Raw genomic sequence first — 14,149 nt, forward strand, 5'->3', positions numbered from 1 at the left:
GTTCTCATCTTCCTACATCCATTTCCATCACGCTGAGTAGAAAATACCTCTTTGTGTAGAACAGCGTCCCTTTATTTAATAACCAGCATGAAACATTAATGCAATTCATTGTTTCATCTGACCCCTTTCATATGAGTTATTAACAGCCGCCCAGAGATGCGACGCATCTACAGTAGCTCTCCCGGTAATTATGTGATTATAAGCCAACAGCGACAGGCCGTCATCCCGCCGCTCCGTTACATAACCGTGCAGGAGGAAGGAAAACAAAAAGAAAAGACCCCGAGCTTTTCTGCACCTGTTTTATTTGACATCCACGAGTAACAACACGCACATAAACCAGAATTTACTGCTCCTGCTGCAGTCGGCCCCTCTCCCCCGACCGTTACGTTGTGCGGTTTGACAAATGGCCGTCACCTTCACTGTGGGGCAGAGTGGAGACGCTATTGAGTGGTGCTCTGAATTGTGGGAGAACCGAGCAGGTTACAGTGAGAGGCTGTGAGTGTGGCGGAGGGCTTGTGGAGGGTACACCTGAGGAGCTGATAAAAGGTCTCTTTTAACCCAATGACAAAAATAGACACCTTGAAGCATTTTGTAAGATCTGAGATAAAACGAAGTCACAAAAGAGGAAAGTGACTTGTGCTAAATATTGGCTTTGAGAGTTCTTCTAAACGTGTGTGTTGGCAGCATCCAAAGCTCAGTTCAGAATGAGTAAGAGCAGCATACGCAGACATTTACATCATCTTACATTACATTTAACATAAAAACAGAGTATAAATTTGGTTTATAGAACTTTTAATCCAGCCACAGTGGGACATCATAAGCTCTGATACAAATGTGGCTGAAAAATCACATTCAGTGCAAAATCGAGACAAAGAAAACAAAACGACGAATAAAAAAAAAAAAACCCAAAGAAACATTCTGATGCTTCACAACATGGCCACGTATCAAAGTGAACCATTAACACTGGTCTTCACGGACATCGCAGCGCTGCGCTGTGTCAGTGTTCACAAAAGCAGGTCACAGAACACTCAGCAACTCTTCACAACTCAATAAGTAACACAGATGAAAATTGTGACTCAGTCAGTGTTTCCCAACAATTACTCCATCATCTAGGGCTGAAGATGAAGGGGGGGAAACAAACCAAAAACAGCTCGTGTGAATCAGAAATCAACCTACTATTATGAGTCACATATTCAGTTACACTAGATTTTAAAAAGAGACACCCAGAGTGGGGATTTTTCCCCCCTCTATACTTAACAATCCACTGATCAATACAAGTGAGAACAAAGAAAAAAAACTGTGATAACTCTGACATCTTTGTGCTGTAAAGTATGTAACCGTGTACTGAGCCGTTGTTCCACAAACATGGAAGAAAGAAAATAGTTCTCACAGGTTGCATACAGAGGAACGCCTCTGTGTGACATCAGTAGTGTTTATGTGGTGAGTGACTGCCAGGCCATGGCACCCAGCTGTCCCCCGACCCACCACAGAGCTGCTCCCAAAGAGGCGGCTGCCATCACAGCCAGGCTGGCCTTGAGTACAGCGCCTGGGTGTCTGCTGAAGCGGGCCGGGGCCACGCAGGCCAACGTGGCCACAGTCACGGTCAGGGTGTACAAAATGGAGACGGCCGTGTTAATGGCCACAATCTGGCCGAACTTGGCGAAAGGCACAATGACACAAAAGAAGAGAGGGACTGTGGAGATCGCTGTGGTGACAGCGCTGGACACTATGGCAACACCCACATGGTTCACTGCCTCCAGAGTCCGCCTCTGCCTCTCGGCCTGAGGCTCCTGCGAATAAAACAGAGATTTAAAAAGTGCAGACTCTTAAAAAAAACACGCTGTGGTCAATTTGAAATTAGAATAGTCGCGTACCAAGTTATGAGAAGGCATAGAAGGTGTGGTCTCCCCAGCCAGAAGGTATCCCTCCACCAGGTGTAGACAGTAATCCACCGAGGATCCAACAAGTATTGACAGAGAAATTGCCTCCACTGCTCCCATCTCCCATCCCAGCCAATACATGAGCGCCACTACCAGACAGATCACCCCTATTCAAGACCAAAAACATGAGGGAAATGCACTCTTGGTTATTTGAAAACATCACTTTCAAATGTAAATATGTTAGTGCGGCTCTTACCGAGAATGGTCACGAGCACGGGCAGCAGCAGCAGAGGATGTGCGGTAAACACAGAAACAGCTGCCACGCAGATGGCCAGAGACAGCAGCAGACTCCAGAGGGCACTCTCCACACCTACAACAGGACCAGAGGGCAGCACTTTCGGCATTTTTATCTGTCTCCAGTTTTAGAAAAGGAAAAAACAAACACTGCATCTCTTTGACATCTGCTCCACCTCTCACTTGCCTATGATTTCCATGAAGATCTGCTTCCAGTGCTCACACGTCTGGAAGCCTCTTTGCAGAGAAGAGGTCTGCGGGAGAGTTGCGAGCTGCTCCTGGATGAAGTTCTCCCACTGCAGGAAATCGGAATACGTCTGAAATGAGGATTTTCCCTTGTATGTGGTCTTACAAGGGAGGAGGAGGAAGAGAGAGAGAGAGAGAGAGAGAGAGAGAGAGAGAGAGAGAGAGAGAGAATTAAGGCGTTGCGGCAACTCTGAAACCGACGGCGGTTTGTCGCATGGAGATGAAGAGACTTACAGATTCGAAGGCCATGGACAGCCAGCGGACCTTCCCTCCATGCATTCCCACCGCTCCATGGGACAGCTGCCCTGGGAGCAGGTTGGGTTCAGGGAGAGAGTGGCACTCGGGATGAAGAAGAGGCAGAATGGAAGATAGCTTGTTGCCTGTGAGGAACAGCAGACTTTTTAGCCTGCGTGCTGTCAAATCAGAAGGCCTAACCTTGCTGATTTGACTTTATACTACTTTTTTGTGCCACAAAAAAACCCCACATTTGAAAAGTTACTTTCCCTTCCCATCAGATAAGCAAATGTTACCTGACGGCAAGCACTGTGCTCCTCCCGGCTTTACGAGCTGTGTGTTTGCACTAACAGCTTTGCAGATTTTGCAAAGATGCCCCATCTCCTGGAAAATATCAAAGTCTGGATCCAGTATAATGCTGCCCTTTGGAGAGAATCAAACAACAAATTTACAACGGTGAGAAAGTCCTTTTAAAATCCGGTGCAGCGTTCCTCCAGTCGACAGTTTAAGATGCATGTGGCGCAGGTGTGACCATCACCATATCTCCAATCACGTGGTTGTCCCTGCGTTCGGTTCGGTTCACTCCCAGGATCCCAAACACAAGGAAAACCATGGCTCCGGTGTCGACCAGAGGACGCACCGCCGGTTGGCCGCACACACCGCCGCTGCACGGATTGAAGCCAAACGTTTTGGATGGTTTCGTTTTGGCAGCAGATGAGGGATCTTTGAAAATAGAAGCAAAGAAAACCCTTTCAACCACGTTTATTTATACGGGGCAAAAATATCTGCATAACTGGTGCACTGTGAAAAGAAAAAAAAAAACTCTCCAGAGGATTCACTTTAAGAGGAGAAGTCACATCAGTGCGTTTTCTCTGTAGTTAAGACTCAGCTAAATGACAGGAAAAAGACATTTGTGCAGCGTGACTCATGTGGAGTGAGAACTGTTTTCCTGATGCTAACAAACAGTCTTTATGCTTATCACGAGATGCTTGCTCGCTCACCGCTGGGAAAAAACGTATAAAAGCTTCCCCGTGAAGGTCCATCAGGCCCAGAGCTAATGCCACAGCCTGGCGGGTTGACACACACGCGGCTGGGATGAGGTCTCAGGCGGCACTGAGCAAAGTACAACTTCCTAAAGGGAAAAAGCAGAGCTGAAAAATGACAGATTTCCCCACTAAAACAACCTGACAGCCTGTCTCAGTCTCTGTTTTACATTCTTCCTTTGTGCCTTCACCTGCTGTGCTGCTGTGGGGATGATGCTACATAAAAGGAAAAATCTGGCGTCCAGCCATGACGAGGATCACACGAGCCGGACGTGATCATCCAGCTGTCGTACGGGAGGTATACGTGGGAAACACACACTGTCATTCTGGCGGTGTAATTGCCATGGGGCTGATTAAAAGCCTATTCAGATAAAGCAAGATTAGTTGTAAGCTGCTTTAGTGGGACTCGAATTATTACCAATATAATCAGGTTGGCTTTTTTCCTGCTCTCACACCTGGAATGATGACACCTCACGCTCTGTGCTGCACATCTTCCACGGGGACGGGATGCTGGCGTTAAGGGAGAAGCGGTAAATGGTTGTAGAGGCTCCGTGGTCTAACTTTGATACGTACACTGTCACAAGAGGGCCTTGAAAAAGGTACAAAGGTCAGGATTTTAAAGACAGGAAACAGGGCTTAAATGAGAAAAGGGCTGGGTTTGGGTTTTTTTATGTGCTGGGTTTTTACCTGTTTGGTTAGTGAGTGAGTCCTGTTTCACTCCACTCGGAGCAGCAGTGGGAGTTGTCCTGCTCGGCCTCTGCTGATGTGTAGGATGCAAAAATGCAGACGAGGGAGCATGGGTGGGAAGTGGGTGGGGTTTTTCCATGAACACACCTGCAGGACACGACATGTTTTGTTTTTTTTTCTTTTGATATTCGTTCCAGATCTAAGAAGTTAACCGAGTTATGCTTCCACTCTTACCTGAGCACATGGGACAGGAGATGCCTTGGCCGCTGAGGTTGCTCCGCAGAGCCAGCAGACTCTGGAGGTTTGTATCTTGGCGGAAAAGAAGGGGAGCGTGAGTGGCCGGCCTCAGGAGACAACAGAAGGCAGCTGAGAAGACCAGAACCAGGAGAAAGACACCTGGGCCAGAAGGGAGATGAACAAACAACGACAGAAAAGAGGGTTTGATAGAACAGTTGTGGGACAGATCAGCAGTGAGGATCAATTACAGTCACTCCCAAAGAGTGTGGTTGAATCCTTCATGAGAATGCTTTGCACTCACTCTGACAGGCAGAATCCCCTCGGGGCAAACAGAGATTACAGAATTTCTACAATAATTCTTACTTAAGCCTGAGGTGACTCTCACATCTAAACCAAACATTAAGAGCTCTGCACACAATATCTTAGAAGCCCCAACCGCTGAGTTTTGGGATATAAATTGATGTTGTCTTTGCAAGTTCTGAGTTAAGATTAAATCTCACCTAGAACAGTTTTCCGTCGCTCCACAACCGGCTTAGCCACTAAGTGCTTCAAGGCCCACTGAAGATTGGTGCTCACCACACCCACGTGCCGCTGCCCCGGAGGGGACAGAGGTGTCTCGACCGACAGGGACAGGATGGCCGCATCGCCGTCTGTGTCGCAGAAGCCTGGCAGAGACGAAGGAAAAGATCCTCAGAGGTGCCCCGCGAGACACATTCTTACAACCAATCCCCCTGCCAGCCTTCATTCCGATGCTAGGCAGATAATAATCTCACCTGGCTCCATTTCCACTGACAGAAGAGCCACATCATCATCCTCGTCCGACAAAGGGCTGTGGTTCGCCGACAGGCCCGAAAACAGCTTCCAGCTTCGCGGGGTGGAGAGTTTAGGGGGAGAGAGAGAGAGACAGCTGAGGGGGATTAGATCTGGGTGGGTGTCACGCAGCACAAAAAGTAAGGAAGCAAAAGCTTACCAGCTCAACCAGGCATGTTCACGAGGCTCCACAAACTGTGTCCAGATACAAAGGGCAGCAGGCATCAAGACAGACACCCAAAGCCAGCAGCAGCTGACGATGAGAGCCATGAATAGGCCGAAGTCATGCACGGCTGGGATCTGAGTGTCAGGTGAACAAAGTGCAGTGTAAAGGACCTTGAAACATTCAATTTGTGCTTATCGTGGGAAAAATGGTTGTCTGCTGAGAGAGGCACTTCTATTCACCCACTGTAGGAGAGTCATTTATACACCCTGTACATGTCCTATTAAGCGCTGTTCTTTTCTTTTCTTTCTCAGTTTCATAATTACCTGAGAGAAGGTGTTAGCGGCATAAGCGGCCGCAGTCGTGAAGGAGGTCAGAAATGTCGCTCGGCCAGCTGTTTTAATTGTGTAGATCATTCGCTGCTGCGGCTGATGCAAATGAGAAGCCTGTCTGAAAGTGCTGATGAACACAAACACATCATCCACCCCTGAGAGATGAAGGGTAGACAAAAGGAGGACTTCTTAGCACAACTCATGACAAAGAGTTGTAGTTTTCCTCATTTCAGAGCAATAGCTCCACGTAGCATTCACATACAGCTGAGAGTCAGAAAATAAAAAGGTCATTATGTTTGCATCTTGTGCGCGAAATCAGCTAAAGCCTGCAGCTTGTTAGTTTAGCGTGAAAAGCCTGGAAATGGGAGCTAGATGGGGACCTACGAGACGCAGAGAAATACAGTGAATTTTCACAGTGAAGTCAGTCATTAACACTTATACATTGTATAATTACTCTGCACACAACACAGCTTTACTACAGCATGTTATATGGAGGGGATTATGGTTTTATGGGGGATTGTGCCATTTGCTTAACTGGTGACAAGACTCCACTGAGTCACTAGAAGTAGTAATTAAATCCCCTGTAAAAGTACAAGGTGGCACTTTTACATTTTAATGAGATTTAGTGGTTCTGAGAGGCAGTTTTTTTTTTAACTTTAGACCCAGCCAGGCTTGTGGCTTCTTCTTCAATTCTGTATTTAGGTGTAGCTAAGCCAAGCTTGCCTTGAGCTTCACATACGATTACGTATAACATTATAACCACTGACAGGTGGTAACACTGATCATCTCTTCATCATGGCACCTGTTAGTGGACGAGTTATATTAGGGAGCAAGTGAACATTGGTCCTTTAAGTAGATGTGTAAGAAACATAAGGATTTGAGTGAGTTTCAAAGTGTGCTGGCTAGATGACTGGCCAGAGCATCTCCAAAACACCAGCTATCGTGGGGTGCTCCCGGTCTGCAGTGCTCAGTATCTATCAAAAATGGTCCAAGAAACAGTGGTGAACCAGCAACAGGGTCATGGACAGCCATGGTTCAGTGATGAACATGAGAAGCGAACACTGGCCCGTGTGGTCTGATCCAACAGAGAAGCTACTGCAGCTCAAATTGCTCTAAAAGCTTAATGGTGGCTCTGATAGAAAGGTGTCAAAATACACGGTGCATTGCAGTTTGTTGCAAATGGGGCTGCGTAGCAACAGACCAGTCAGGGTGCCCATGCTGACTCTTGCAGACCATGTACATCCTTTCATGGAAACGGTATTCCCTAATGGCCGTGGCCTCTTTCAGCAGGATAATGCATCATGCCACAAAGCAAAAACAGATCAGGAATGGTTTGAGGAACAAAAACATGATTTTGTGGTGTTGACCTGGCTTCCAAGGCCCCCAGATTTCAATCCAATCAAGCATCTGTCCAATGTGCTGGTGAAACACGTCCGATCCATGGAGGCTATACAGCACAACTTACAGAGTTTGCTGCTAACATCATGGTCTAGAGGAATCCATGCCTCGCTGGGTCAGGGCTTTTTTGGCATCAAAAGGGGGACCAACACATTATTAGGTAGGTGGTCATAAGGCTGTTCAGTGTATTTTACAAACCCCAAAGTGGCATCAATCTTCATAAACACAAAGTGTTTTACAAAATGTCAAACTATTGCTTAAACGACTTACCGATACCGATAATAACAAACGCTGCAACTCCGTTGAGAATGCCCAGGTACCTCACGCCAAACACGACGTGGTATAAGAAAAGAGCCATCAGGCAGCTCAGTCCGATGCTAGCAAGTCCAAAGAAAGTCAAAAAGACTGCGCAGAGACAAGAAGAAGCTTGTAAATATTTCTGCGCCTTCAAACAGAAACACGTACACACATCGATGTAAGTGAAATACGGGGATACTGTACCAGAAAAGGAGGTAAGGACGTAGACAAGCACAGTAATACAGGCTCCGCTGACCACAGCCAGCATCATGTCATTGTGGAAGGTGTGTCTCACCTCGTCATCAAACAGCTCTGTTCCCCCATATAGCACCTTTACCTGACTGGAACAGGTCACACAGACAAAACAACTTTGAGTGTTTGCAATAGCATTCAGTACCTGTGAATACGAGAGTTTTTACTGACCTGGTAGACTGGTTGGCCAGGATGTCTGCATATTGGACCACAAAGTTTTTGAAGCGTGCTCTCTGCTCATCCGCTCGGTCCTGCAGGGAGTAGTAGGACGGCAGAGGAGCTCCGAAGTGGATTTCACTGCGTAACAGGGATGAGAACAGATGCTCCGGGGACAGACTCTCATCCACGTACCAGTAAAACTGCGGGTGGGTAATGGCCAGGCCCAGAGAACCTGCACATGAGGAGAATCAGCAAAGTTAAGTTGGGCTACCCCAAGGAGTCATTCAAGCTTGAACTGGAATTTCAACCTGCCTTTAATATCAGCCAAGTCTGGGCCCATGCCATCATAGTAGATCTTGCCTCCTCTCTCACTGGGGTAGAGGTATGACAGGAGGGAGCTGGGTGGGGAGCAGTAGGACGGCCCCAGTGGCAGATCCCTCAGTAACTCCAGAGGCTTCCAGCAGAACTGATGAAACTGTGGGTGCTGCATGAGCAGCCGCTCAACTTGGTGTATCGTCTGCAGGCGCTCTGGAGTGAAGATGTTGCGCTCGCCTTTGCCTTGAGCCACAAACACCAGCTCAATCCTCCACAGAGCCTGGCTCTGTAAGTAGTAATTGGGAACAAATCTGCGCTTCCTAATGAGGGAAAAAGTTGAATTTCCATCCCCTAATCTCGCCTCTTCTTCCCCTTTTCCTGGATTTATGCTTTCATGCGTCCCCGTTTCCCCCTGACCCAGATGAGGCGCTGTCCTTTCATCTCTGCTTGCTGCTGCTCCTCTCTTCTGATGATCGCTGGCTTGTAAAGGGTCCCCTTGAGGAGCGGAGGACCCCGTGTCCTCATTATCCATCTTATTGAACACTTCCTTCCTGCCCAGCTTCTCAAGCAGAAGCTCTCGCAGCGCCTCAGACTCCATGATATCTATGTCTCGTCTGCGTCTGTCCCACGACCCCAGCTGAGTCTTTACGGCGATGGCGAGGGCGTCAAAACGTTCAGCTGAGAAGTGGCTGTGAACCTCAAAGGCACTGTAGGAGAGGTCTATGTCCAGAGGAGGGCAGTAGAGCAGCATGTAGGCAAAGAGGGCACATGGCAGCAGGACAGCTGCCCCTAAAACCGCCCCACTGGCCCAGGGTTGCGTGTAAACCCACCCCACTGCCTTCCACAGTCCACAAACCCAAGCATCCCCCGAGGACCAGCTCTGCTCCGCGGCGTGTGCTGCTCCATCCTCTTCCTCCAGCTCCTCCTCCTCTTCTCCACCACCCCAGCTGGTGTGAAACAGCAACGGCTCATCATCCACATCCATTGCGGCACCTGTCAGGGACACATAAGGCCACTTGATCATCACTCACTTAACGTTATGGCTGTTGTCCACTTGGTCAGGTGAACATGAGCACAGCTGCGACAGAATGGGGGACAAGGCAACTTTGAAAGTTGTGCTCAGAGAGCAAGGACACGAGCGAATCCTGAAGCAGCTGGCGAGAAAGGCCGTCCACTGGTTGCTCGCATGGAGAAAATTGAGCGAGGGGGACCTTTTTCCCCCTTCTTGTTCTTCCCCTCAAGGGCTCGTAATAGAAAATGGCTGGCCGAGTCCTGCTTTAAGATGCTGATCACAAGAGCTTGGGGTGAGACGGGCTAAAAAGCTGTGATTTAATTATTTTCTCTGCCAGCCCATGCAAGCCATTATCACCCGGAGAGCGTATACTAGTGGGGTTCTACATATGACCAGTCGATGCAGTTGTTTCCACCCTGCACCAAATTAAATCATCTCACTTGTCTAATTAGTGACAAGAAGAGTGAGCGGGGTATAAAGAGTTTATCTCCAGCGATGGGCAGCCTTCGACTAATCGTGTCAATAGGTGTCACGTTCCCCCCCCCCCCCCCACCCCACCCCCACGCTTCTTTTCTCTCAGGCAAGACATTGCAGACAGTTTGCATTCAAGTGGCAGTGAGTCTGCTAACTGCAGCAATTTATCTATTCTCTTTAGAACGATGCTTTAAGGTCAGCCAGGTAAGACATTGAATCATAATTATGTGTAAAAGATAGCTGTAGTCAGCTTTCTAGCTAGAGTGAAAAATCCATCATAAAAGAGAGTAATTTACAAATGACACGGATTAATCGATATTTGCAAAAAAAGATTCCTCCCGTTGGAGAGCAGGGAAGAAAGACTGTTGAAAGGCAAACCCTTAAGATGCCAAATGAACTGTAGGCGTGCTGATTTATGGGACAGTTTGTGCTCTTACATCTAAACGTAGTTGATTTCACGGTGGCAATAAAGGGAGTGCTCCACTCGGAACAGCCAGCCTCCTTGTGCGGCCACCGTGCAACAGTCAGACTCCGGCTCACAGACTGGGGGATGTATTTAACGGGCACATCATTAAAATCCTTTACCCTCCAGTTCCTCGCCCTTTGAGAGAAACACTTTTGATTTTCTCAAACATCCACCATGGTTTCACGCTGGATTTTACATTCAATAGATCTTAAAACCTGCGGAGTTGAAAGCAAGAGCTCCGCCCTGCATTTCACGTTCTTAGAAAAAAGGCCAAATTTGGGACTTCTTTTAAAAATGGACAACACTTTGTTTTATTCAGCACCATGTCATCCAAGTGCACGAACAAGGGCACCGCTGCCCCTTTTAATGGGAGTGCAGATGGGGCGCGCGGTGTGAATGTGAGCTTCCCGCATTTTTAGAGGATAAACGCATTAATGGTGTTTGTTTGGTAGCTTTTTGTTTTTTAAGACAAAAGCTCAGGATGCATCACTAAACAAAAAGAAAACCATCTAATCATTCTTTTCAGTGACCTTTTTCTCTTAAACAACACAGACATATATTTTTAATATAACAAGGAAAAATAATTTGTTCCAAATTGCTGGTGTAATTTCAACTTATTATGACTCGTTATCTGCAGCCATCGTGGGCTATTATTCCATAATGAGTCCTATTATGTTGTTTTCCTCGAATGCTGACTTTTCCTCGTCAAATGCGTTTTCGGTCCAAGCGTCACTATTTTGCATTGAAAAACACGAAGAATTAAACTCGATATGATTCTGTACTTGGGGGGTAAATGAAATTGAATACAGCTACTAATTTTGGCAATTAGATTTTGGTAATCCTCTCTGCCCCCCTGCCCTCCCCTCTCAAGCATGTTTTGGTCGTGATGCTCTCAGCAGCAGATGAGAGGAGGCACACAGAGAAGTGCAGAAATATCATGCGAAGAGTGGGAAAGGGAGAGAAGAGAGAAGAGAAAAACGGGGAAGTGGGTGAAGAGACGGCGCAGCCATCAGACATCAAACAAACCGTGGCCTCCTTGAAAATCTGTCAAAAAGAAATTTCTGCTGGTTAATAATTATGGGGGGGGCAGCAGCACTACAGGTGCATCTTAGGGCCCGCTTCGTAAAAAAGCCTCACAAGCCGAGCAGATTTCAAACTAAGGATGTATGAATGAATTAGGAGAGTGAGGCAGGCTCAGTGCAAGCTCTGCCTGCTTTTTATGATCCCTCAACTGTCTACACGGGCCTCGCAGCGGCGTGCAGGTACAGTGAGGGAGAGATAACTACCCACGGCCTCGGGGACGCATCCTTTCGTCTCTTCGTGATGAGTCTGGCACTCCTTCGCATCCAGGAACATTGCGCCTCGTGTACAATAATTATGAGTGGAGTACATCTGCAAAGCACTGCGAGCGGTACGCAGCCTGGTATAACTAATGTGTTTACAAGCTGCCAGAACTGTTCAACGTCGCTTCTAAAAAAAAATCAATAGGAGAGAGCACCCGATTTAATCCACACCGGCGCAGGTGTGGATTAAAAAATAAGAATAAACTGGCATCGTGCTTTAAGTGTATGTTGGTGTAAAAGCAGTCTGCCATATGGCTGAGTGTATATTAAAGCTGCGTCGCTCTTAAAGGAGAGGATGTGGTTTTCTGTAATGCAGTTACATTGTGACAAATGAGACAGGTGAATGCACCAGGAGGCCTGGAGTGAAGTTGCACGTGCTGGGTTTTCAGGTGTAAAATTGTGTTAATTGTCTGAAAATGAATTTTTGATGCCTTTGACATCCCGCTTGCGTTCAGGCTCACGTGGGAACTTTGTAGCTTTTACATTTTTTTTCCCAACAAGTGATGTTTGTGCTGTACCTGCCAGCTCGTTGGAAGCACAGCAGGTGTAGGTGATGGACAGAGCTGTCTCGTATGTCGTGTTCAGCGAGATGAGGGCATCCAGGATGATGAACTGGAAACCTAATGTACGCACGGCCTCTCCCGTGAAAACACAGATAAGCTCAGTGTCGGTGTTATTACCCTCCTTTACCTCTCTGGGTGATGTGAAGCCGGCGAGGTGTGCGCTCCGAGCAATCCCCAGCTTGCTGTGAGCCTGAACCCTTCACATATCATCATTACTCTCAACATCTCTCTCAGCACTCTGTTTGCCCTCAATCTCTTGCCCTTTTCTTCCCATCAGTCTCGCTGCCTTTTTTTTTACCCCCACATCCCTATCCTGTCCACAAAGGTGAGAGATTTGTAACCTTCAATACTGATAGCACACACACATACACACGCACACACACACACACACACATGCACACGCACACACACATCCCTCCACCTTCCTCAGTTTATCTCCTCTTCATCTCATCCAATATGGATATCGCATGCTGCCTGCTGACCCACACACATTGAGCTTGGTGTAGGCTCAGCCAGCATAGCACCTCATTTAAAGGGGCATTGATTTCACCACTAGTGCTTTATGAATGTATTCCTTATGCATGAGCATTCAGCAGTGTGTTTATGGCAGACGTGCCTCCAATTCTATACACGCTCTCAATCTGTGCTTCAAATCAAACTCTCAAGGTCCATCTGCACCCAGCAGAGATGTTCGTTTTCTTATTGTCTTTGAATTCCTGCTCAAACTGAAGGCAAAGCGCAAAGCTCTGTGCATACAGTGTGAGGCATCCAGGGGATCTAAAATTCAATTTCTCTCCCTCCCCTGAATGAAACTGAACACCAAAGCCTCATACTACACTGGAGGTAGTTTTTTCCCTCTATCTTGGCAGCATAAGAGGACATAGATAACAGTATGAAACCAATTTCGTACAACTTTCTAAAACAATTAGTGCACTTTATCTTTTATTTTCTAGATGAACAGCTTAAATGGTCTGCATTTCTTCAGCAATCAGCATCTCATATTCACATTTAATTTAAAGAAAAAAGAAAAGATCAGACAAAAACAATAAGCGATCCCATCAAAGCAAAAGAAATCTGCAACACAGGGGAGAGACTTACCTGAGGCTGATGAAACAAAAATTACAGGTGGGGCGATCAGGCCTGTTTGGTCCACTTGTAATGTGCTGAACTTGTGCTCTGTAATTTCATCTGCTCCACGCACTCATGTGGGGGGGAGAGAAATGATCAGTTAGTGTTTTAATGTCATAGTTAATAACTCATCAAGAGGCACACTGAGGGAGCCCTCAGCAGAGAAACCCACACAAAAACAAATCCACTATTCTCCCCTCACTCTGCAAGAATCCTCTAACCCCGGCAGTTCATAATGTGTTGTTTTCCTCTCCTTTTATGCTCCCCAGTCCTTTCTCTCCCTCCCCTCCTTTCTTACCCGGTTGTCGAGGCGACAGAGTCAGTGAGAGACATTTCTTCCCAGAAGCTCCTCTCTCTCTCTCCCATGGCTTTGTTCAGCCTGCTCTGCTGACTGGCTCAATAGTGTATGAGACACAAGGAGGGAAACGCAGCTCGAAAACCTCTCCGCACCTCCCGCGACAGGCTGGCGAGCCCGCGGGGATTTTTATACCACTGCAAAAATGTCACCGGAAAAAAATTCAAGCATCAGTCAGCTAGTTACGGGTGACCCAAAGGATGCAGTTGTCACGGTACCGCAGCCAAGCCCCCTCCCATCACATCAGAGTTGGTATGGTCTAGTCTAGTCTCAGTTGGTGGGGAGGTGGGGTGTGCTATAAGAGGGCAATAAGAATAACTGGTTACAGTGGGAGACAAAGTGCAGGCAATTTAAAATAATCACCTGAGAAAAAGGGTTTATTAGTTATTGCTTCATTTTCATTCTTCAGCGCCGACCGAGTGAATGAAGCTGCTCAGCCTGCTGTCCTCTGTTGTAAATGG

The 14,149-nt window shown here is 47.2% G+C and overlaps 1 protein-coding gene across 1 annotated transcript; it reads right to left on the bottom strand.

The window, feature by feature from the left end:
- Positions 1 to 294: 294 nt before the first annotated feature.
- disp3 (dispatched RND transporter family member 3) lies at positions 295 to 13,567 on the bottom strand. Its single transcript, XM_080894024.1, has 21 exons — positions 13,304 to 13,567; positions 8,345 to 9,340; positions 8,045 to 8,264; positions 7,826 to 7,962; positions 7,595 to 7,729; positions 5,921 to 6,081; positions 5,592 to 5,731; positions 5,395 to 5,486; positions 5,122 to 5,286; positions 4,619 to 4,780; positions 4,385 to 4,531; positions 4,153 to 4,286; positions 3,889 to 4,058; positions 3,656 to 3,786; positions 3,193 to 3,377; positions 2,951 to 3,077; positions 2,655 to 2,800; positions 2,362 to 2,521; positions 2,137 to 2,250; positions 1,875 to 2,047; positions 295 to 1,790 (listed from the first exon to the last, which is right to left on the bottom strand). Exons 2-21 carry the CDS (start codon positions 9,330 to 9,332, stop codon positions 1,434 to 1,436), a joined length of 4,044 nt encoding a protein of 1,347 aa, XP_080750150.1. The 5' UTR covers positions 9,333 to 9,340; positions 13,304 to 13,567; the 3' UTR covers positions 295 to 1,433.
- Positions 13,568 to 14,149: the final 582 nt, after the last annotated feature.

Source organism: Rhamphochromis sp. 'chilingali', assembly GCF_963969265.1.
Source record: "Rhamphochromis sp. 'chilingali' genome assembly, chromosome: 10".
Classification (NCBI taxonomy): domain Eukaryota; kingdom Metazoa; phylum Chordata; class Actinopteri; order Cichliformes; family Cichlidae; genus Rhamphochromis; species Rhamphochromis sp. 'chilingali'.

What these genes read in the sequence shown, in the direction of transcription:
- disp3 (XM_080894024.1), bottom strand. Translation starts at nt 9,332, where the DNA reads ATGGATGTGGATGATGAGCCGTTGCTGTTTCACACCAGCTGGGGTGGT. An exon ending in GATCTTCATGGAAATCATAG is followed by an intron (nt 2,251 to 2,361) that starts GCAAGTGAGAGG and finishes GTCCTGTTGTAG; the next exon opens with GTGTGGAGAGTGCCCTCTGG. An exon ending in CGTGCTCGTGACCATTCTCG is followed by an intron (nt 2,048 to 2,136) that starts GTAAGAGCCGCA and finishes GGTCTTGAATAG; the next exon opens with GGGTGATCTGTCTGGTAGTG.